The sequence below is a fragment of the Sus scrofa genome, chromosome 3 (assembly GCF_000003025.6).
Source record: "Sus scrofa isolate TJ Tabasco breed Duroc chromosome 3, Sscrofa11.1, whole genome shotgun sequence".
Classification (NCBI taxonomy): domain Eukaryota; kingdom Metazoa; phylum Chordata; class Mammalia; order Artiodactyla; family Suidae; genus Sus; species Sus scrofa.
The window spans coordinates 25,357,066-25,382,143 of NC_010445.4; the positions used below are offsets into that span (position 1 = coordinate 25,357,066).

A 25,078-nucleotide genomic window follows, 5' to 3' on the forward strand; every position below is an offset into this window, starting at 1 on the left:
GTAGGCCGGCAGCTGCAGCTCCAATTCGACCTCTAGCCTGAGAACCTCCATGGGCCCAGGGTACAGCCCTAAAAGGCAAATAAAATAAAATAAAATAAATAAAATAAAATGATCCCATGTTGCCACAAGCTGCAGCATAGGTCACAGAGGTGACTGAGATCCAGTGGTGTCATGGCTGTGGCTGGGCCTCAGCTCCAGCTCCAATTCAACCCCTAGCCAGGGAACTTCCATACGCTGCAGGTGGGGCCGTAAAAAGAAAAAACAGTCCTTTATTGCTAAAAAATACTAACCATCATCTGACAATGCAGGATTGCCAACACCTCTCAATTTGTTTAAAAAAACAAACAAACAAACAAACAAACAAAAAAACAAAAAACAGCTACCAGTGAAGAGCTATCAAGTGAAACAAGAAAATGAGGTAAGTCTGTAGTTATGGGTTTATTACCCAGTCTGGCTGAATATAGTGACTGCTTCATACAAGCTTATGGAGAAGAAGATGGAGTGGAGGGAGGAGAGGCCGATTCTATACTTTGGGTAAGTCAAAGATTTTCCCTAAAAGTATGGGTTCCCACCATTACTCATTCCTGAGTCTGAAGAAGGTCAGGAGATCAAGGGCTGGGCCCTGAGAAAGGGGGAATGATTGACACCATTCCTGCCACAAGATAAAGATAACAGAGACAGGGTCAGAGGACTTGCTCTGCTAAATCTAAAATCTGTGGAAAGTGTCACTTACATTTATCAATGATAATAAATCCAGATTTTTAAAGAGAATTTTTTGCTATTTGATTAGCAGATGTGTTTCTCTCTTAGGCCAAACATAAAACTCTGGTGAATTTTAGTGGTCTCCGGGAGAGGAGTCTATCACAGTAGAGTCACATTCTGGTGGGTACTTTATTTTATTATTGCATTGTAATGAACAGACAGTATTATATTAGTTTCAGATATACAATGTAGTGAGTTAGTGAATTTATAATTGTATACATTATAAAATGATCAAACAATAAGACCAGTTAACATCATGACCATGAAAAATTGTATACATTATAAAATGATCAAACAATAAGACCAGTTAATATCATGACCATGAAAAGTGATTATATTTTGGCTCTATTTCTTATCGGTTCATCCCTGTGACTTATTTCTTGTATATCCGGAAGTTTGCATCTCTTAATTCTCTTCACCTATTTTGTTCATCCCCCTAAACCCTCATCCCCTCTGGAGATGATCAGTTTGTTCTCTGTATCTATGAGTTTGTTTCTGTCTTGTTTTGTTTATTCATTTTGTTTTCTAGATTCCACACAAGTGAAATCATGTGGAATTTGTTTTTGGTCTGACTTATTTCACTTAGCATAATATCCTCCAGATACTTCCATGTTGCCACAAATGGCAAGAGTTCATAGTTTTCATGGCTAACATTCCACTATATACCGCATCTTTTTTATCCACTCATCTATCGATGGACAAGGATATATATTAAGTTCTTCTCGCCATTTTTAAATTGGGTTTTTAATATTGATTTCTATGAGTTCTTTATGTATTTTGGATCTAAACCTTTACCGGCTATGTCATTTGCAAATATCGTCTCCCATTCAGTAAGTTGCCTTTTTAATTTTGTTGGTGGTTTCCTTCCCTGTGCAAAAGTTTTATAGTTTGGGAGTTCCCATTGTGGCTCAGCAGAAATGAACCTGACTAGGAACCATGAGGTTGCGGGTTCGATCCCTGGCCTGGCTCAGCAGGTTAAGGATCTGGCGGTGCTGTGAGCTGTGGTGAAGGTTGCAGATGCGGCTTGCATCTGGCGTTGCTGTGGCTCTGTAGGCTGGTGGCTACAGCTCAGATTCAACCCTTAGCCTGGGAACCTCCATATGCCCAGGGTGTGGCCCTAAAAAGCAAAAACAAAACAAAACAAAAAAAAAAGTTTTATAGTTTGATATGATCGCATTTGCTTTTTTTGTTTCTGTTGCACTTCCTGAGGAGACAGATCCAAAAAATATCGCTAATACCAATGTCAAAGAAGGTACTGACTCCGGTCATGATTGCCCCTCAGTCTGAAGTGACTTGGGGATAATTTAAAGTCTCAACCATACCCACAAGCCTCTCGGTAGGGAAGTTTTTGTCCTGGGGGATGATAGGGTGTCATAGCCTTGTCTCCTTCCTAAGATCCAAGTTTCTGCATGAGTCTGTCATAATCTATCTACTTGGGGGAGTCAGTTTCCTCCTCTCCACTTTTTCTCCCATTTTTCCTGCCTTCCATCATTTTTCTTTATCAGTTTTTCTTACTGTGTTATGGAGTCATTTCTTTATTTCCCCTTCTTTCCTTCCTTCTTCCTTGCTTGCTTCCTTCTTCCTCCTTTAAGTTATCTTTCTCCCTCTAATTCTTCCCAACTTTCCTCCCTCCCTCCTTTTCATTTCCTAATTTGTTTCTATTGTTCTTTTCTTTTTCCTCTCATTTTTCTTTCCTTTCTCTCTGTTTCCCTCTCTTTTCCCCTCTCTCTTTCCTCCCCTCTTTTTCTTTTTTCAACAGCCAACATGGCAAGATTTTGAACTAATAACCAAGGAAAGACAAACATCAGCTCATGTCGTGTCATAAAGAGTCTCGTATCCTCAGAGGGAAAGCAGGTGATTCAAAGGGAAATTAAAGGAGAAATAGGATAAGAATCCAAAGGAACCCCCCCTGCAGGTCTCACTGGGCCCTGGCTTGCTCAGACCTCTTCCATTCTTTGTCTCGAAGTTTTGCCCGCTGGATTTTCCCTGTGACAGTCTTAGGCAGGTCCAAGACGAACTCTATCTGTTGGGAAAAATAATTCCAGAGAGGGCTATGCATGACCCCAATGAAGGTGGATTTTTGCAGAGGAACTGCTACAGTGAGAGGAAAGTCTGGACGCCTAAGGCTTCCAGGTGAGTGAGGACACAGCCTGGGAAACTCCTACGGAGGCCTTCTGTGCAATAAGAATCTTCCAAAAGTGCTCTGAAGAGTTCCCCCAGCAGCACAATGGCTTGGAAGTGTCTTGGGAGTGCTAGGATGTAGGCTTGATCCTCAGCTTGGTGCAGTGGGTTAAGGATAAATGTTGCCATGAACTGTGACGTAGGTTGAAGATGCTGCTCAGATCCAACATTGCTGTGGCTGTGGTGTAGGCCAGCAGCTGCAGCTCTGATATGACTCCTAGTTTGGGAACCCCCATGTGCCTCAGGTATGGCCTTAAAAAGACAAAAGGACCTGGAGTTCCTGTTGTGGTGTGGTGGTTAACAAATCCAACTAGGAACCATGAGGTTGCGGGCTCAATCCCTGGCCTTGCCCAGTGGGTTAAGGATCCAGCGTTGCTGTGAGCTGTGGTATAGGTCGTAGACGCGGCTCGGATCCCCTGGTGCTGTGGCTGTGGTGTAGGCCGGGGGCTACAGCTCCGATTAGATTAGACCTCTAGCCTGGGACCCTCCATATGCCGTGGGAGTGGCCCAAGAAATGGCAAAAGGACAAAAAAAAAAAAAAAAAAAAAAAAAGAGACAAAAGGACCAAAAACAAAAAATAAAAATAAAAGGAGACAATAACAAATATTGTGCTAGGTATGCTGTGACAGCTCTTTTTATGTTGTTGAGCTAACATCTTCACCTGTGGCTATTTCTGCTCAGTAGGCTGAATTACACGCTCTTATATGAGCCTGTACTTTAAGGACAAAACTGCCAATATTTATACTGAGAGTAGATATACTTTTGGAATAGCTTATGATTTTGACATGTCCTAGAAGTCATGTGGCTTCCTGACTTCCAGTGGAAATAAAATTTAAAATAGCCCTTTTGTTCAGGAATTTTTTTTTTTTTTTTTTTTTTGTCTTTTTGCCTTTTCTAGGGCTGAACCCTTGGCAAAAGGAGGTTCCCAGGCTAGGGGTCCAATCGGAGCTGTAGCCACCGGCCTACACCACAGCCACAGCAATGCCAGATCCCAGCCGCATCTGCGACCTACACCACAGCTCACGGCAACGCCAAATCCTTAACCCACTGAGCAAGGCCAGGGATCGAACGCACAACCTCACGGTTCCTAGTTGGATTGGTTAACCACTGAGCCATGACGGGAACTCCTATCCTCAATCTTCTACTGTACTCAAACACACAAACAGCCTTATTAAGACTCAGTTGGCAAAATTTGCAGAGACCTTCCAAATACCTTGGCTAAAAGCATTGCTGTTGGTCCTTCTAACTCTTAAATCCTTTTGGGACTCAGGATCCTACTTACCCTTTGAGATGGTCACAGGACCCCAAAGGCACTCAGTTCCTGCCTCTTTGGACCCACAACTAATAAAAGGAGAAATGCTCTAGGAGTTCCCATTGGGGACTCAGTCGAAATAAACCTGACTAGTATCCATGGTGTTGCAGGTTCGATTCCTGGCCCTGCTCAGTGGGTTAAGAATGGCATTGCCAAATGCTATGGTGTAGGTCACAGATGCAGCTCAGATCTGGCATTGCTGTGGCTGTGGTGTCGGCCAGCAGGTATCTGGAACCCCTAGCCTGGAAACTTCCATATGCCGCACCTGCAGCCCTAAAAAAATTAAAATAAATAAAAACCAAAAAATAATAAATAAATAAATGAATAAATGCAGAGAGCCTCCAATCTTGCAAAGACCTAATTGCTTCCACTAAAAATTACCAGGAGTTCCCATCGTGGCGCAGTGGTTAACGAATCCGACTAGGAACCATGACATTGCGGGTTCAATCCCTGCCCTTGCTCACTGGGTTAAGGATCTGGCATTGCTGTGAGCTGTAGTGTAGGCCGCAGACGCGGCTTGGATCCCACGTTGCTGTGGCTCTGGCGTAGGCTGGCGGCTACAGCTCTGATTAGATCCCTAGCCTGGGAACCTCCATGAGCAGTGGGAGCGGACCAAGAAATGGCAAAAAGACAAAAAAAAAAAAAAAAAAAAAAAAAAAATTACCATGTTTTGGGAGCAGTCATTTCACAGAGTGCACTCAGGAAATGAGGAGCTTAAGCATCACACCTTGAAACCTAGACATTTTTGTCTATTGAAAAAGATACCTCCTGGAGTTCCCGTTGTGGCTCAGTGGTTAACGAACCCGACTAGCATCCATGAGGATGTGGGTTCAATTCCTGGCCTCACTCAGTGTCGAGATGTTGCTGTGAGCTGTGGCGTAGGTCGCAGATTCGGCTTGGGTCTGGCATTGCTGTGGTTGTGGCATAGGCCGGTGGCTACAGCTCCAGTTCGACCCCCAGCCTGGGAACCTCCATACGCCATCAGTGTGGCTCTAAAAAGACAAAAAGACAACCACCCCCAACCCCACCCCCTCAAAAAAGAAAAAGATACTTCCAGAAGAAGATTCTCTTCAAGCTCACTGGAAAGGCTCATTATCACGTACTGCTAACCAACCCTTGTGCTGCCAAACTGCAGGGACTAGACTCTTGGGTTCACATGACACACCTAAAAAAGTACCAAACCCTGACTGGATCTGCCCATCTAGTGACCTGAAAATCCACATTTCTTGGAACTGAAGCAAACGACATCCAGTAAGAGAGATTTCCCAGAATATCTGAACTAGCCTTGGTGGAAGATTGTCATCAAACCTTTGATGTAACATTTCAGATGATCCTCGATGTTTATCATATTGTTAACATGGACTTAATAGGAGTTCCTGCTGTGGTGCAGTGCCATCAATGGTATGGCTGTGACGCCAGAGCGCAGGTTCAATCCCTGGCCCAGAAAAATGGGTTAAAGGATTGGCATAGATCACAGCTGTGGTTTAGATCTGATCCCTGGCCTGGGAACTCCATATGCCATGGAATGGCCAAAAAAAAACCAAAACAAAACATGGACTTAATAAACAGAAACTTCTGGGAGTTCCCATTGTGGCTCAGTGGTTAACGAATCTGACTAGGAACCATGAGGTTGTAGGTTTGATCCCTGGGCTTGCTCAGTGGGTGAAGGATCCAGCGTTGCCATGAGCTGTGGTGTAGGTTGCAGACGCGGCTCGGATCCCGCATTGCTGTGGCTGTGGTATAGGCCGGCAGCTGTAGCTCTAATTAGACCCCTAGCCTGGGAACCTCCATATGCCGCAGGAGTAGCCCTAGAAAAGGCAAAAAGACAAAATGAAATAAATAAAATAAAATAAAATAAAATAAAACAGAAACTTCAATTGAAATAGAGTTGGGAGACCAGAAGAGGGAGCTCTCATGCCTTATGACCAGAGCAGAGCCTAACGGGAAATGAAAAAGACTTCCTCTTCTTGCCCGGCTAGAGCTCAGCAACTGAGAGACCATCACAACCCAGCCAATGAAAAGATACTGTACTTTGAGCTCTCAGTTCCTCCACTGGATCTTTGTTTCCTTTAGCCCTCTCAGCTTGCTTTTCTCCTCTTCCAAAGAGTCCTCCTCTCCTTGTTGCAGGTAGAAGTGCATATAGCTCACATTGGTTGCAGACCCCGAATTGCATTTCTTTGCTAATCCCAAATAAACTTATTTTTTTTTTGCTGAAGAAATAACAGACAGTCTATTTGCTTTGGGTGAACACCTTCCCTTTCTCTCCCTCATTTCTATTTCCATCCCTAGGTACTGATCCTAAAGCACTTCCTAACAAACCTTTGCATGTTACTCTTCTTCCTAGAGTTTGCTTCCCAGAAAACCCACCTCTGACAATTAGCCTATGCTGACCAAGCGTCACTGAAAATCCAGGTCACATAAGAATCTGTGGGGTGTTAGACTTAACATAGTTGCTCTTACTCTACCCCTAACACAAAAATAGCCTTTTCTTTCCCTGGAGCAAGCTCCCATCGTGTACCCAGCTCCCAAAACTGGGCTTCCATTTCCACGTCAACCTCCATGCCTAGTTCTCGGAGTTCCCAGAGTGTAAACAGGTATAGTGTGTTGTAAGTTATTTGTCTTTTCTGGTTAAGAGCAGTTCCATGTCGCTGTGAGGAGGCATCCCTCTCTCACTCAGTTCATATCAAAAGTGGAGGGCAGCACGCTCTGTGATCTTGCCTGTACTGGCTCCAGGGCTGAACACGTGACCCAGAACTGGCCAATCAGAATGCCCCATCCGCTGGTCACAGGGATTGGTTTAAAGAGCACCTGACCTAAATTGGTCCAATGAGAATCAACTTGAAGACTTTTGCTGGTACCTTTAGTGGGACAGGTTTTCTTTTTTCCTCCTGAGATTATCTCAGCTGCTAAACCGGTTTGGAACTGCTGGGGGCCATCTCTATGGGAGAGCATTTCAAGAGAAGAAGCCAATACAGAAGGAGAGTCAAGAGCTGAAAGAGACATGCCTGACTACATCATCTGAAGCCTGGGATCAGCCACAATAAAGCTCTTCCAACCCTGGACTTTCCAATTGTGTGAGCAATCAACTTCGAGTTGAATTTCTATCACTTGCAACAGAGAGAATTCTGAATAACATAGCGAGACCTCAGTGCCAAGAGTGGGACTAGAGGTCAGGTACTGGCTAGAACTTGTCCCCAAGGGAGGACAGATTGAATTAAAGCCTGAGACCAATTTTCAGGCATCTAGACAGTTACTGGATTGCATTTTTGGACTTTTCTTGGTCATAGGCAGGTAGCCCTTTAGATTAGGGTCTTTATCCTCAGCCCGAAAAAGAGAAATACAAGAAGAGAACAATTTCTCCTTCCCTAAGTTGGGGGAGCACAGGAGTCCGGAGGCCTTACCTTCCTTGGGTACTTATATGGAGCTGTCACCAACTTCACGTGCTGCTGCAGCTCCTTGGTGAGCTGGTCCAGGTCATGGGACAAAAACTGTGGGTCCAGGACCACAAACGCCTTCACTACCTGCAGTAAGGATGAGGGCCAAGAAAGAACGACCAGAACACATCATCACCTCCTGGGATAATGCAAAATCAGTGTCAAGACTTTCACCACTGCCACTACCTCCATATCCCCTCATTTAGACCTCCAGATGAGCAGGTAGGACTGTCATTTGAGATCAGAATCACTTCATATCCCAGGGTTAATTGAGGGTGATGAGGAGAAACTAGTAATAAGAGAAGAGAGATGGGACAATAAACCTAAATGATTTGTTTAACCTCCCCAAACTAGTTTGTCCATCTAGAAAACAGAGATCCAGTTGCCCTGCTTAATTCGTGGAAAATAAAAAGAAATCCTGGACAGCATGGCTTAGCTCAAGGCTTGGCACCCAGAGTGTGGGGCCCCCTTTGACTAGTGGAGTCTATGATTTCCAGGATGTTATGTCCCACAGCTGCCCGAGCTATGATATTAGTGATTTTCACCCTGAAGAAATATACTTGACCATTGACCCACGTCTCTCCACCTTAACCTTTTCCTATACATACACCAAGCTCTTTAGATTCATCTGGGCTTCCTTCTTTCTTTCTTTTTTCCTTTTATGGCCACACCTGCAGCATATGGAAGTTCCTAGACCAGGGGTGGAATTGGCGCTCTAGCTGCCAGCCTGCACCACTGCCACAGCAACACTAGATTCTAGTGGCATCTGTGACCTATGCCGCAGCTTGCAACAACGCCAGATTTTTAACTCACTGAGTGAAGCCACGCATCAAATCCACATCCTCACACGGAGTTCCTGTTGTGGCGCAGTGGTTAACGAATCCGACTAGGAACCATGAGGTGGCGGGTTCGATCCCTGGCCTTGCTCAGTGGGTTAAGGATCTGGCATTGCTGTGAGCTGTGGTGTAGGTTGCAGATGCAGCTCGGATCCTGTGTTGCTGTGGCCGTGGCGTAGGCCATTGGCTACAGCTCCGATTAGACCCCTAGCCTGGGAACCTCCTTATGCTGCAGAAAGCGGCCCTAGAAAAGGCAAAAAGGCAAAAAGGCAAAAAAAAAAAAAAAAATCCACATCTTCACAGACACTACATTGGGTTCTTAACCCACTGAGCCACTACGGGAACTCCTGGGCCTATTTCTTTAACCCTGGTATTATAGGGGGCTTTCTTCTTCCCCTACTCTCACTGTAAACTCCATGGCTCAAGGGCTCTATCTCTTAGCTCAAATTCCTCCTCTGTTCTGATCAGGGTTCAAATGCCAAATAACAGGATAGATTCCATGCAGCCCCCCAGTAATAGATTTTATATGATGCTTGCTACCTGCCAGGCCTTGTTTCAAGCACTTTACAAAGCTTAACACATTTAATCCTCGCAACAGCCCTTCATCTTACATGTGATGAACTGAAGCACAGAGAGGCTAAGTAGCTTGCCCAAGGACACACAGCTAGTAAGCAGCAGGACCATGATTTGGATCCAGACTGTCCAACCCCCAAGTCCATACCCTTAACTACCATCTTCACACCCAGAGGCTGCAGCTCCCCCATCACCTCTCCTCGGATGGGATCCGGGCTGCTTATCACCGCTGTCTCAACCACAGCCGGGTGCTCCATCAGTGCATTCTCCACTTCTGAGGGCCCAATCCGGTACCTGCAGGAGCACCTCTCCTTCAGAAAAGACTAGACACTCAGCCTCTAACTCAGCCCCAAAGTCTAGAACCTGATAGAATAAAGATCTGGATGACCCTTTCCAGCCCAGACACCAAGCTTACCCACTGGAGTTAATGATATCATCTGCCCGCCCCAAGAACTGGAAATACCCATCTTGGTCTTTGATTCCCCGGTCTCCCGTCAACCAGAAATCCCCTCTAATGTTGGCTATTGTCTTCTCAAGATTGTCCTGGTAAACACAGAAAGACAGAGTCATCACACCTGCAAAGCCTAAATTCTCTGCCCCGGGGCTCCCATGACCATATGTGCACATTGCTCATTTTACAACTTGAACTACTACACCTGGTGAGACTGCCCTGAATCCACCAACTGCAGCCTCCAGGTGCAACTGGAACCTCCCCCTTTATTTTATTTATTCCACCCAGGGTCGCTCACCTATTCCCCGGGGTCCAGTCTGGTAGATAATATCGATGCACTCATTCACCTGTGCTCTAGGACTTTGTCCCCAACTAATTCCATCTGAGTTTCAATGATCAGCATGAAACCTGTTCCACTCCATGACACCACTCAAGGGCAGCAAGATTTATTAGACATTTTTTCTTGGGTCCAGACCGTTAGATCTGAAAGTTCTAGAGATACACCAGCAAGCCACAAGGGCCTCGGTCCGTGTGCGTATTTCTATAATGACTGAAACCCTCTATTCAGATGAGGCACTTGTTCTTGAGCTGCGAGAAGGCTTTGTCCCTTGTCAGAGCATCTTTATGTCTTGCTCAAGTGCAGAGGTATGAGGTCCACATTGGATGTTTGGTCACTGGGTTAAAGATGCCCTAGAGAATCCATAGCCTGGATCCTTCATTGGAAGATGGGGGTATTGAGGATTAGAAAGATCAGGAGGCAAGTCCAAGGCCACAGAGCCATTACAGAGGGCAGAGTTGAGGCCAGTAGTCAAATCTCTTGACCACCAGTCTGACTTTTTGTCTGACTTTTTCTCCTGACCACTATGAAGCCCCTGCTTTAATGAACTCTGTGGCCTTGAGTTAATTCATGAACTCTTTGGAGTCGGTCTCCTCTTCTGTTGAATGGGAAGAATCCTGCGCCTTCACTACCTCACTGGCTTGTAGGAATAGAGTGGGACAATGTACAGGAAATGTTTAGAAAAGTGCAGTTGTGCTGTGACATCATCTGGAGACTCAGTTTTCCTCATCTGTATAATGGGTATGATGTCTTGGATCTACAAGAAGTCTTTTACTTTACATGCTTATATTCCATGGTTCTAAGTGTTTCCCAAACATCAATGCCTTTAGATATCCAGGGTAATGCTACGAGATATTATCATACACATTGTACAGGTGAGGAAGCTGAAGCAGGAGAGATCTGTAACTTATTCAAGATCACACAGCAAATAGTAGACCAGGGTTTTGACGTCAAGCAATTTGGCTCCAAGGACTCTTCATAGGGAAGTGGTAAGGAGCACATGAGTTTAATGTACGTGAACTGCTTTAGGAGAATGCTTGCCATGTGATAAACGGCAAGCTTTCCATCATAAAACAGCTCGTAGGAGTGGGCAGGGTGGTACTGGAGAAGAAAACTCTTCCAATGGAATCTTAATGATAAGCTAAGGAAAGCAGGAGTGAACAGCCAGTTTTTTTCACTTGGCAAAGTGCCCATTCTTGGACACTGGGCACCCTTGTCCCTATTTCTTATCAATGCCTCTTGGGATGCACATAACTTGGGGGACCCCCTCATCCCACTCAGAGCCCACTATCCCCACCAGGAGACAGAGGGGGATGAACATGGAGTCCTCACCACATAGCCAGAGAAGAAGCCTACAGGCCTGATGGGTTTGACCCTGATGCCCAACTCTCCTTCTGTACCAGGAGGCAGGACATTGCCCTTGTCATCTATGACCTGGAGGAAGAAGCAGATGGGAAGAAGGACATCCACAGCATGGCATGGCTTGAATGGCAACATGCGTTGATCAAATGGAAGATGGTCTTACTCTAATAGTGACAAAAGAATCAGAAACCGAGAGAAGCCAAGAATTTTAAGACAACCTCTCTAACCCACCTGCCTGAGATGATTTTGGTGGAGCCGCTTTTTGAGACTAGACCAGATGATCTTGGGAAGAGTCTTCTAGCTTTAGGAGTTCAGAAAATATAATAGCCCCTCCATATCCTTGAGGCCCACTGACTTGGCCATAAGCAAGAATAAAGCTCACATTATGACTCGGCCATCTTACTAGCTGACTTTGAATTACTTAAGCTCTACGTCTCAGTGTCTTCATCAGTACATCAAAGATAATAATAGCCTATGTCATAGGGCTATGTGAGAATAAAATAATATACCCAAAGAAGGGCTTCCTAACTAGTTATCACAGTCAGAGGTGGGGGAGCAGGCAGTCACCCAGAACATTAAATAGAGTATAAATTGGTACACTTTAGATACATATACCTACATGTGTCACCATAGACCCACATACACAAATTCTATGTCTTGGAATTTAGCCCAAAGTAATAATAAGGGAAAGGAGCAAAATTTTAGCTACGGCATATTCATTGCAATGTCAATGTTACTAGTGAAAATTTTAGAAATCATCTATGAACTAACAAAAAGCATAAAGAGTGGTGGAGCCATATGACCTACTACTAAGGAGTCATGAAAAATCAGGCTGGTGACAGGTATTAGTTGACCTAGAAAAGACAGTCATCCAAGGTTGCTCCATGATCAAATTAAGTTATAAAATTATATGTTAAGATTCACTCCTATTCTCGTTTTTCAAATGGGTACATTTATACAACTAACCAGCAAATTAATTTGCTAGCTCTTCCAAGTGGTTTTCTCTGGATGGTAAGAATACAAATTATTTATTTTTTATCTTTATTATATTTCTTTTACATTTTTATTTTTTCCTTCCCCCCTTCCTTCCTGTCTCCCTCCCTCCTTTTTTATTTTTGGTCACGCCTATAGCACGTGGACGTTTCTGGGCTAGGGATCAAACTCAAGCCACATCAGTGACAACACCAAAAGCTTAACCCTTAGGGCGCCAGGGAACTCTCTCCCTCCCTCCTTTTTAAATATTATTTTAATATCCTTACTTTCTGTTATGTTTCCTCAATGGATAATATAACAAATTACTAAAAATGATATAAACGGATAGGTAGATGGAAACATAGATATAGACAGAGATGTTATGTATACAGACGAAATAGGTATAGACAGATTCCCTCCCTCTGTCCCTGATCCCCCAACAAACCTGCACATCATAATGGGGTATTGCGGTTCCCAGGTGGCCAGGTTTGACTTTCATTGTCTTGGAAACTCTGCAAGTCAGTCCCTATGGAAAACAGAAGACAGATCACCAGACCTCAGGAGAAGACATTTTTAAAGAAAGAGATGGGATCCTGTACCTGGCTCATGTGCAGTGGCTCCCTTGTCCCTGGCTCTCTGCCCTTTCCTGGCGTCCCCATCCTGGAGGGTTCACTAAAGTGTTTGAAAAGCATCTGACTGATGACTTCCCAGGGAAGAGGAACTAACAACTACACTGCAGTCTCTGTAGAGGGAGCCACTCTTTCATAAGGGACCATGGACCCCCAAAGTTCTTTAAAATAATATGGGATTACGTTCCCTCCCATAATAGAAACAGCTCTGCTTGAATCCTGAAGTGAATTATTCTACACGTTTTTTTTTTGTTTGTTTGTTTGTTTTTTTGGGCTTTTTAGGGCCACACCCACAGCATATGGAGATTCCCAGGCTAGGGGTCTAATCGGAGCTGTAGCCGATGGCCTACGCCAGAGCCACAGCAACGCCAGATCCGAGCCACGTCTGCAACCTACACCACAGCTCACGGCAATGCCATATCCTTAACCCACTGAGTAAGGCCAGGGATTGAACCCGCAACCTCATGGTTCCTAGTCGGATTCGTTTCTGCTGCGCCACAACGGGAACTCCTCATATTTCTATTAACAAAGAGCCTTTGGAGCCCACCAGGTCCACCAGCCCATGGTCTCCTAGAGCAGGTACCGTTTCTGTCTGGCCATAGAATTCTCGGAGGTCCAGTCCTGTCTGGGCCCTCCAGTTCTCCAGAGTGTCTGGAAGGAGGGTCTCTCCTCCAGTGAAGCAGTACTTTAGATGTGGAAACTTGTAACTGAAAAAGAGAAGAGAGGCAGGTGTTCCCCTCAGCCCCCCTTGAACCAAACTCTGCCCAGGCCTAGAGCTGGATTCGGGGGGTGTTGATAATGAGGTTGGCTTCATGGGGCTATGCATGCTCAGGGGGTCCGAGAGAGGAGCACATGTGTAGGTCAGGGAGGCAGAGGGTGGGCCAATAGACCAGAGGCTCTTAACCCCCAAAACTCCATCACCTGGAAAGATCCTGTAGTAGCAACATCCGGTAAACAATGGGTGCTCCTACCATGCTGTTGATTGGATAGCTGGACAGCACCTGAACAAAGAAAGCATCAGGTCAGATGCCCCCACCTAATGGTAGCACCGTGGCTTCAAGCGAGGCCAGGGATCGAACCCTCGTTCTCATGGGTGCTAGTAGAGTTCACTAACCGCTGAGCCACAATGGGAGCCCCTTCTACAGATGTGGGCTGTGGAGAGGTCTGGATTTAAACCTTAGCTGCTACCCTGTGTCTATTCCAGACCAAAGGAACCCAATCTTCACAAACCCTCAAAGCAAAAATGACAGAGAAATGACTGCATTTTTTAATCATTACGGGAAAAAGGCCAAGGATTAATCTGAAACATTTTTGTCAAATCGGGCTGCCTTTTCCTGCCAGTTGAATGACCTACCCCCCAAACATACCACCTCCAGAGTTACAGAAACCCCATTCACCAAGGGGTGATCAGCTGCGGTTGCCAGTTGGCTATGTGGAGGGTAAAGACCCTTAACCTTCTAGGACGAGTTTTGTAATAGATTAATTCCAGCCCTATTTTCCCCAAAATATTTCTGGGACATAATCCAGGTGGAAAAGTACTTTCAAAAGTTAAAAGCACCCATAGACATTTCAGAAGAAGTGCTACTAAAAAGTAGCTAGGACTGAATTCTTGCCAGGCCCTGAGCTCTCTCATTGAATTCTCAAATGAGAATTATATATCACCTTCACTTGATAGAGGGTTAAGCAACTTGCCCAAAGTCACACACTCAGCAAGTAGTAGGACTGACATTTGCAGCCTATACTTTTAACCATTAGCAACGCCACCTCCACCCCATGCTTTGCTTTGTGCAGAATTTATTATGAAGAGGCAAAATGTCTAGAAAAAATTACTACCATTAGCACATTACACAATTGCTTCCTCTGAGTGTTCTGGATGTACTGACATAAACTACGAAAATGATCCAATTTCCCTTGTTACCTTGCCTTACGGGAAGCTCAACATGCGGTGACCTTTGCTTTTGCTTATTTGCTATGCTATACTTCACCCTACTCTCCTGAGTCTTCCCACCCACTTACTCCACATCTCCAGCCTGTATTTTCCTAAGAGGCTTTATAATTTTACACCTGTTTCATGTGTGTGTGTGTGTTTTTTTTTTTAATTTCTCTGCCCATTTGTAACACTTAATAAAAGCCACTTCAAATCCTTTTAGGAAGAAGACAGAGTTAGAATTGTGTAAAACAGAGAATGATAACACCCTTCAAAGAGAATCTCATGAATGAATCCAGACCGTGCCTGACCTTTTGAACTTTGCGTGTGTCATCCATAGCTCAGTTTGCTCCTGGGGCCTCTAAAGCCAGCCAAACATAAATCTGAGTGGGCCAGTAACTGCTGCAGAGATCTGGATCCCTAGGATGTCAATTGCCCAACTGTCTATCACAAAAAGGTGAGCACCTTTGCAAGAGAAATAAGCCCATCCCCATTGCTTTGTTGATCTAAGATCATGTAGTTTGTAGATCTTATTTAATGGTGGCCCTGTCAAGTTCCATAGGAAACTCTCATTTATTCTTCCAAATTCCTCATAGATAATAGTCTCAAACTGCAAATAACCCTAACGTCCACCACCGATAGGATGGGAAAAGAATTATGAAAGATCCACAGAATGGAACGCTACATAGCTGAAAAGAATGAACTTCTAATGTGTGCAGCATTATGGGCAGCATTCACAGAGAATATGTTGCATGAAAGAAGCCGGAAAAAAAAAGATTACCTATTGTACGACTCTGCTTAGGTGAAGTTCAAGAAGAGGCACAATGAATTATGGTGATAGAGGTTAATAATGATGAACTTTTGGGGTGTGGACCATAATGTGAGCGGGGTATGGCCACTTTCTGCAGTGAAAGAAATGATTTATATCTTTTTTTTTTGTCTTTTGTCTTTTTGTCTTTTGTTGTTGTTGTTGTTGCTATTTCTTGGGCCGCTCCCGTGGCATATGGAGGTTCCCAGGCTAGGGGTCGAATCAGAGCTGTAGCCACCGGCCTACACCAGAGCCACAGCAACGCGGGATCCGAGTCGCATCTGCAGCCTACACCACAGCTCATGGCAACGCTGGATCGTTAACCCACTGAGCAAGGGCAGGGACGGAACCCGCCACCTCATGGTTCCTAGTCGGATTTGTTAACCACTGCGCCACGACGGGAACTCCGAAATGATTTATATCTTGATCTGTGGGTGGTTACATGGGGTCTGTCATGGACTGGATATTGTGGTCCCTGCCCCCCATCCATATGTTGAAGCTCTAACCTCCCAGGTGATGTGTTTTTTTCTTTCTTTCTTTTAGGGCCGCACCTGTGGCATATGGAAGTTCCCAGGATAGGAACTGAATTGGAGCTGCAGCTGCCAGTCTATGCCACAGCCATAGCGATGTGAGATCCGAGACACATCTGTGACCTGTAGCTGAAGCTTGCAGCAATGCCAGATCCTTAACCCAGTGAGTGAGGCCAAGGATCTGAACCTGCATCCTCATGGATGCTAATCAGGTTCTTAACCATGTGAGCCACAGCGGGAACTCCTATGTTGTGGTATTTGAAGGTAAGTCCTTTGGGAGATAATTGGATTTGATGCAATCATGAGGGTGGGGCCCTGTGATGGGATTAGTGCCCTTATAAACAGAGGAAGAGAAACCAGAGCTCATTCTCTCTACTGTGTGAGGACATAGCAAGAAGTCAGCCATCTGTAAGCCAGGAAGAGAGTTCTTGCCAGGAACCTAACTGTGCTGGCACCCCGACCTCAGACTCCCAGGCCCCAGAACAATAAGAAATAGATGTTTGCTGTTTAAGCCACCCATTCTATGGGATTTTGTTATAGCTGCATGAGTGACTAATAAAATGTCTAGCATAGGTAAATTATTTTCAAGCTGTACACTTAAGATGATTATACTCTATGCACACACACAAGGATGGCATCATCTCCAATCCTTCTCCTTCACACTCAGTTTCCTACCATCTCTCTGATCCTTGACACCAGAGCAAGGGCCCATTAACTATGCATTGAGTGCACACATTACCCATGATGCTTGTCTCCTGAGTATATTCCTTTTAAGTGCGAATGGGTCTATCTCCTTCCCCAGACCATGAGCTCCTCGAAGGCAGGAACCACTCCCATCTTCCTTCTGAACACTCGCCATCCATGTGGCAACGATTCGTAAACAGCAGATGACTTGGAAGAATCTGCCATCAATGGGGGTATGCAAACCTTGAGCTTGCTCTGACCTCCTGGTGCAACCTGAGTCTCCTCTTACCTTTAGAATGACCAGTGGGTCAAATGTTGGCAAGTGATGAATAAATGTGCATGCTCCTGATGTCCAAGGTTCCAGGAATGAGGAGAGCATGTTCAATATCCAACCTGTGTCTGATATCGTCCATATTATGTCAGTGGCTTGCAGGTCTGTCCATTTTCTGAGAACACAGCGGAAGCACATGTACACATAAGTGAGTGCATGCTGGGGTGGGTGGAGCATGAGTGGGTGTGTTGGGGGTGGGGGGTAGAGATAGGTGCGTGCACAGGAGTGTGTGTGCCTGAAGGTGTGTGAGTATGTCTGTAGGAGTGTGTCGAAGTATAAGCAAGCAGCGGAAAGCGAGTTTGCTCTCCCCATACCCTGTATCATGAGGGGGTGCCTATTCAGAAGGTGTGCTCCTACCTCCCATGACCTAACAGATCGTTGGGTCTCATCTTATCTCCAGAACTGAGGACAGTTTGGCGCCTGTGGGGACTGCCCAGGACATGTTTACCAGATGTCAAGAGACACTTAAGTGGATATTCCAACAAGGGGCCTTGCAGAGTTCAAGTGTGGCTAAGGAGGCATTTGGTTCTCTTCTCTTGTCGGATCCTGAACTGCCTCATCCAAACGGAGGTTCTTGTACAGGGTGAGACCTGTCCCCTTTCTCTCCTCAAAACAGAAGTAAAAGCATTAGGATTGTCTTAAAGCAAAACTGATTTAGGCCAAATATGAAGAACTTCCTTTTTTTTATTTTATTTTTTTTTTTGCTTTTTCAGGACCACACCCGTGGCATATGGAGATTCCCAGGCTAGGGGTTGAGTCTACACCACAGCCACAGCAACGCAGAATCTGAGCCACATCTGCAACCTACAGCACATCTCACAGTAATGCTGGATTCTTAACCCACTGAGTGAGGCCAGGGATTGAACCCTCATCCTCATGGATACCAGTCAAATTAATATCCACTGCAGCACAGTGGGAACTCCATGAAGAATTTGCTTGAGGCTGGGAAGTACCATAGTATATGCCCCTTCCAAAAGACAAGGACTACTTTCAGCTCAGTAGAGAAATTAAGGTCTTAGCTTAAAAGAACTAAATTTGGGGGTTGAGTGGGAATTTAGTGAATTACTGACATAAGTAACTTATCGTCCCAGCTTTTGAAACTACATTTACTATTGCTCTTCTTTTAAATAACTTCTATAAAATAATTTAATTTTCTGATGCCACAGGCTTATAGATGGGACATTGAGGGGTTTTTTTTGTTTTTTTTTTGTTTTTTTTTTTTGCATTAAAGAATTTTTCTAGTTCTGCAGTTCCCATTGTGGCACAGTAGAAGTGAATCCAACTAGGAACCATGAGGTTGCAGGTTCGATCCCTGGCCTCGCTCAGTAGGTTAAGGATCTGGTGTTGCCATGAGCTGTGGTGTAGGTTGCAGACGCGGCTCTGAACGTGCATTGCTTGTGGCTGTGGTGGAGGCCGGCAGCTGTGGCTCCGATTCAGTCCCTAGCCTGGGAATCTCCATATGCTGCAGGTGCAGCCCTAAAAAAACAAAAAACAAAAGAAAAAAGAATTTTTCTAGTTCTGATAATAACATTAACATAGCAAGCCGGATCTACTGAGAAAGACCCAGACATTCTCTTGTTATCATTGTGTGACAACCTTAGCACTGATGGGACTGATGGAGAGTAGAAGAAAAGTCTGACTCATGAGATCTGAGATCCAGAAATTCAAGATCTCAGTTCATCTAATCCATCCAATTACAGGGGCCTCTTCGATGAACTCGAAAAGTAATTTGCAGCTACCTGACCTCTTGGAATATAGAGAGCATTAAAGAAAATTCCCAGCTCTCCAAAGGACAAGATCTAGATGGGTCTGAGGGAAAAATGCATATAAACCTGTGCTAAGCATTCCACCTGGGAGACACACAGCTCACTCACTGAAAACGTGTTGAGGTCCCTTGTGATCTGCAACAGAAATGTCCCTCTGAAGGTCACTGGGTACCCGGCTTGCTAAACCATGATTCCTCTTGCCTGCCTTCCCAACCATCATTCTCTCTCTTTTTTTTTTTTTTTTTTTTTTTTTTTTTTGTCTTTTCTAGAGCCGCCCCTGCAGCATAGGGAGGTTCCCAGAAGAGGGGTCTAATCAGAGCTGTAGCCGCCGGCCTATACCACAGCACAGCAACGTGGGATCCAAACCACGTCTGTGACCTACACCACAGCTCACGGCAATGCCGGATCCTTAACCCACGGAGCAAGGCCAGGGATCGAACCAGCAACCTTATGCTTCCTCATCAGATGTGTTAACCACTGCGCCATGACGGGAACTCCCCAACCATCATGCTCATAAGCACCAGATGGTAGCCCATCCCAAGAGAACTGGATTTGACATCAGAAAAACCTCGAGGCCTGGTCACGTAGTTCTCTGTTGAGACAAAGGACCCTTCTCACCCAGCATCCATCTTGGCCTTGATCCCCAGGCTTGCGTGGGAGTGTTCTGCCATCTTGGGAAGACCACTGGTCCCGCTGGTGAAGTAGATCGCGGCTGATTCCTGGCTTCCAGTCTCCATGCAGCAATGAGTGGTCGAGGCTTCCCTGACAGAGACACAGATGGTCACCTTCTCAGATCTGCCCTGGACACCAGATGTCCTGGTGACTGATCTCTTCCCACCTTCCACCACCCTGGAGAGACAAGCCAGCCAACCCAGGCAGAAGGGAGGCTTATGAGTGGGGAAGAGCATGAGATTTTGAGTCCATGAGACTTGGGTTGTAAAACCCTTCAGGTATGTTAACGTTGTAATGCTGGACTATGTCGTTCACTTCTCTGAGTCTCATTTTCCATGTGAGATAGGATCAATAATACTCATCTCACAGAGTTATTGAGAAAGTCAACTTTAACAAAAAGGAAATGGGAGTTCCCATCGTGGCTCAGTGGTTAACGAACCTGACTAGGAACCATGAGGTTGCAGGTTTGATCCCTGACCTCGCTCCGTGGGTGAAGGATCCGGCGTTGCCTTGAGCTGTGGTGTAGGTGGCAGACGCAGCTCGGATCCCGCGCTGCTGTGGCGGAGGCGGAGGCTGGCAGCTGCAACTCCGATTCAACCCCTAGCCTGGGGACCTCCATATGCCGTGGGTGCGGCCCTAAAAAGACAAAAGACAAAAAACCAATACAAAACAACAAACAAACCAAAAAACCCCAAAAAGGAAATGAGCAACTGGCTTGGCAAGAACTCAACAAAGACTCATCTGTCATTGGGAGCATGACACCAGGTATGCAGGAGGCACCCAATTAAAGTTTTCCCAGTCCACCCTCCTCTATTTCCTAGAAGCACCTGCACCTCTTTAGGACTCCGCCTCCAGGATCTTGATGTTGAGTCTCTCAAAGCTGGTTTTATGGTGTCTGCTTCTCTGACAGTTATCTTAAAGACTGTGGCATTGGAAAGAAAAGGCTCATGCCCTCCCTGGGAGCTCCCTAAGGTATTGTCTCGAGTGTGGAGATTTCAGCAAATGAGCCTGTCTACAAACCAGGAACAGATCTCAGATATAGAGGACAGACGTGTGGCTGCTGAGGGGACGGGGAGGGAGTGGGATGGACTGAGAGTTGGGGGGATAGGTGGAACCTATGAGCATTTAGAGTGGATAAGCAATGAGGCCCCACTGTATAGCACAGGGAGCTACACCCAGTCTCTTGGAATAGAACACGATAGAAGATAGTATAACAAAAGTGATATATATGTTTATCTGTCTGGGGCACTTTGCTATACAGCAGAAACTGGCACAACATTGTGAATCCACCATACTTTCATTTTTAAAAGATACTTTTAAATAAATGATCTGCAAAAAACAAAAGAGTGTGCAGATGTCAGATGTGACAGGGAGACACGTTCTTCTGGCCAGACATGGGACAGACTCTCGGACGCCTGGCTTAGGTTCACTGAAGCCCAGAAACGGAGTGTATCAGCCATCTGCTGTGTTCAACCTCATCGGCTCTTGGCCAGAGGTGACTCTGATTCCAGCCAGTGAATAGCTCTGGGTGAGTTCCCGTCCACTTGGTGTTGCTTCCAGTGGGAATCACAGGTGATTCGCTGTGTGCCCCAGACCTGGGACTCTGTGTGTGTGTGTGTGTGTGTGTGTGTGTGTGTGTGTTTGCTCGTGTGCATGTGCGTGTAGCCCAGAGTGTGGGGTAGCTAATGCCCTTGGGCAACTGTCTGCCAGTGAAGGTTAGGGGTAGATGGATCAGTGCTTGTCCATCCTGAGAGGCATTCTGTGTGCTTTTCTTAAAGTTCCCAAGGAGCAGGGCCTTTGCACCCCATGCAGCGACTCCTTCATTAAGACAATAAACTCTTGTATTAACTCTTTTTTTTTTTTCCATGTTATGAACAAACTTGTGGCATATGGAGGTTCCCAGGCTAGGGGTCGAATCAGAGCTGCAGCTGCTGGCCTGTACCACAGCCATGGCAACCCTGGATCCAAGCCCCATCTGTGACCTATACTGTAGCTCGTGGCAATGCTGGACCTTTAACCCACGGAGCAAGGCCAGGGATCAAACCCACATACTCATGGAGACAACAGCAAGTCCACGATGCTGAGCTCAGCAGGAACTCCATCTCCTGTAGTAACTCTTATTTCTTTCCTGCTATACCTCCACCCCCCAGTCCACTCCTTAGCTTTCCCAAATAAAGAGCCTGCACATAAGGTTCTGTTCAGTTTGCCCTTTGGATAAAAACCCAGGTTAAGAGGTGTAGAGTCTCACCGTAGTAGTGTCTTGAAGTCCAGCCACCCATCCTGGCTTTTCTCAGACACCAGTAGCTTCGTTTTCAGAGATGGACAGTCAGGTGCCACAGTGTCCACTGCCTGGGCCACTTCGTCCCCAGCCACGATGGCCCTGGCCTTAGACACCTGCAGCCTGTAGAGAATGTCTTTGTTTTTCATCTGGATGGTCCCGGGCAGGAAGACAAGGCCTGGAGGTGCCAAAGGGTTTAGAGAGAAATGGAAGAGAGGGTTGCCTTCTTCCCTAGGCAAGCCTGATGGAAATAGGCAGTGGGGAGGAACTGGGGCAAGAGAGGTGGGGGTCCTCACTGATGACCCATGGGGAGCAGGGACAACAGGGGAACCTAGGACCAGAGAGTGATTTGAGCACCGATTTCCCTGGGGTTGCGAGAGTGTCTGCGACTTCTCCATCTCTCTGGTCTTCTTCCTCGACCTTATGCTGTGTTCATCAAAAAATCTGGTTGTCAGTGAATTGACTCTTACATCCACACACTTAATTCCATCTCCACCATGACCCTCCATCTCCTATTTTTTTTTTCTCGTCTTTTTAGGGCAGCACCCACGACATATGGAGGTTCCCAGGCTAGGGGCGGGATCGGAGCTGTAGCCGCCGGCCTACGCCAGAGCCACAGCAACGCCAGATCTGAGCCATGTCTGCAACCTACACCACGGCTCACGGTAACACCGGATCCTTCACCCACTGAGTGAGGCCAGGAATCGAACCTGCAACCTCATGGTTCCTAGTCGGATTTGTTTCTGCAGCGCCACGATGGGAACGCCTCCACCTCCTGTTTGAATTCCTCACCCCCCTCCCGTCCTCCTTCATCCCGTTCTCTGTGCACCATCCCGACCTTTTTCAAACAGAAAATGGTCATGTCACGCGATCCATCCGTAGCTTGCCATTCATGCTACTCAAGGACCCAGGGCCCTTGCCATGGCCCACAAGGTTCTGCCAGTTTACCACCTTTGTCCTTTTCCAGGACCATTTGCCATCATTTTCTACTTGGTATCCAGATTTTGGGCGCCTCGACATTGTTTCAGGTTCTTTCATAATTTTTGAGCTTCCCTCCCCCTGTGCTGCTCCCCTTGCTTGGAGCATTCCCCTTTGCCTCCTCTCCTGGCCAAATCCCAGCAATCAGCCAAAATATTACTTCCACAGAGGCTCCCATGACCCCCTCAAATGAGTCCGTTTGGGTCTCCTTCTGCAGCAAAACAAACTTTTTTTTTTTTTAAATAGCAACGTTTGGACTTGCTGTCCTGGCTCAGCTGTAATGAACCCAACTATTATCCATGTGGACACAGGTTTGATCCCTGGCCTCACTCAGTGAGTTAAGGATCCGGCGTTGCTGTGAGCTGGGGTGCAGGTCACAGATACGGCTTGGGTCTGGCATGGTTGTGGCTGCGTCTATGGCCGGCAGCTGCAGCTCGGATTCAACCCCTAGCCTGGGAACTTCCATGTGCTGTGGGTGTGGTCCTAAAAACAAAATAAAATGAAATAAATAAATAGCAAAGGTCTTCTCTTAAGGGCCAAACAAATGGTAAATGGTATTTTAGGCTTTGTGAAAGCCAGAGGCTTTCTGTCCCGGCTATTGCAGTGCTTATCACAGATGTTATGTCAACAGGCTATGGCTGGGTTCCAATAAAACTTTATTTACAGTAACAGGCTGTGGGATAGATTTGCCCTATTGATCATAGTTTGCCAAATTTTTTATAGTGTCTTTTTGTGGGTGTCTTTTTTCTTTTTAGGGCCACATCCACGGCATATTGAGGTTCCCAGGCTAGGGAGTGAATCAGATCTACAGCTGCCAGCCTCCATCACAGCTCAGAGCAACGCTGGATCCTTAACCCACTGAGCAAGGCCAGGGATAGAACCCATGTCCTCATGGATACTAGTCAGGTTCATTACCCACTGAGCCTCAACAGGAACTCCACATTTTTTATAGTTTCTTATAGAATTCTCATGGCACGTATCATCATTGTGATTAAATAATTAGGCGTGCAATAATAATTTCATAGTGGTCTTTCTCCAAAGTCCCTCGGGTCCCCTGAGTTCACAGACTATGGTTTGTTTACTCTATATTTAGCAACCTCTAGCATAGTGCTTTGTGCATAGTTCGCTTAAATAAATGGAAGCAGGGTGCTGTCTCTATATGAGGAGAAACCACATGGGCTGATGCTCTGTGGATAGGGCATCTTTGGAGAGGAATGTTTGCATTTCTCGGCCGTCAGTTTCTTTCACAAAAGAGACAGTGTCCAGCTCCGGGGGTCCATTACCCACCTGCTCGCATGCAGCCAAGGACCACCAGCCACCACTCGGGCACTCGGGACAGCACCACTGCTACACGGTCCCCACGCTGCAGGCTGCACACCTTTGAGAGGACATTGGCTGCTTGCTGGCTGAGTTCACTCAACTGGCGGAAGTTCCACTTGACTTCATCTCCATTGCCATTCACCCACCACAGGGCTGGGCCAGGGTGTCGCTTACCAGCCTGAAGGTAGAGAAGGGCTACGTGTTAGGATGGGCAGGTGCACACGCTCAAAGAATCCATTCCCCGTCTTGGAACCACCATGTCAATGCTTAATAAGCTGTTTGATCTCAGGACCCCGACACATGCTTAGGAAGTATTACAACACTAAAGCGTTTGTATTTGCGTGGATTCTCTCTCTCGATACTTGTAATATTAGAAATTAAACTGAGAACTTTTATACCTGTGTATTTTCATTTTTATTTTCTTTTTTTTTTTTTCTTTTTGGCTGTACCCGCAGCAGGTGGACGTTCCAGGGGCAGGAAGGGGACCTGTGCCACAGCAGTGACCCCGCTGGCTCTGTAACCCACTGAGACACCCGAGAACTGCTGAACGTGTGCTTTAGAATATCAAGCATATCATAGTAATACATGGAGTTCCCGTCATGGCTCAGCGGTTAACAAATCTGACTGGCATCCATGAGGAGGCAGGTTTGATCCCTGACCTTGCTCAGTGGGTGAAGGATCTGGCATTGCCGGGAGCTGTGGTGTAAGTCACCGATCTGGCGTTGCTGTGGCTGTGGCGTAGACTGGCAGCTGCAGCTCCAGTTGGACCCCTAGCCTGGGAACCTCCATATGCCGCGGGTGTGGCCCTAAAAAGAAAAAAAAAATATATATATATATACCCTTTATATATAAAATATATTAATATATAAATATAAATTAATATATATAATATAAATATAAATATAAATTAATATATATAAATATAAAAATATATA

The 25,078-nt window shown here is 45.9% G+C and overlaps 1 protein-coding gene across 3 annotated transcripts in view; it reads right to left on the minus strand.

Annotated features, from left to right (window-relative positions):
• ACSM2B (acyl-CoA synthetase medium-chain family member 2B) overlaps nt 878-25,078 on the minus strand; it is a 29,901-nt gene continuing 5,700 nt past the window's right edge. The window contains exons 3-14 of one of the 3 annotated variants that reach the window (XM_003124561.6): nt 24,111-24,321; nt 21,816-22,023; nt 19,514-19,657; nt 17,088-17,244; nt 13,771-13,850; nt 13,433-13,556; nt 12,666-12,746; nt 11,219-11,320; nt 9,514-9,641; nt 9,293-9,392; nt 7,657-7,776; nt 878-2,785 (exon numbers count right to left, since the gene is read on the minus strand). In XM_003124561.6, the coding sequence (XP_003124609.3) occupies nt 2,681-2,785; nt 7,657-7,776; nt 9,293-9,392; nt 9,514-9,641; nt 11,219-11,320; nt 12,666-12,746; nt 13,433-13,556; nt 13,771-13,850; nt 17,088-17,244; nt 19,514-19,657; nt 21,816-22,023; nt 24,111-24,321 (1,560 nt within the window). In that variant the 3' untranslated portion in view covers nt 878-2,680. The remainder of the gene's footprint in view (nt 2,786-7,656; nt 7,777-9,292; nt 9,393-9,513; nt 9,642-11,218; nt 11,321-12,665; nt 12,747-13,432; nt 13,557-13,770; nt 13,851-17,087; nt 17,245-19,513; nt 19,658-21,815; nt 22,024-24,110; nt 24,322-25,078) is intronic. The other 2 variants (XM_021086520.1, XM_021086521.1) reach the window with 2 other exon arrangements.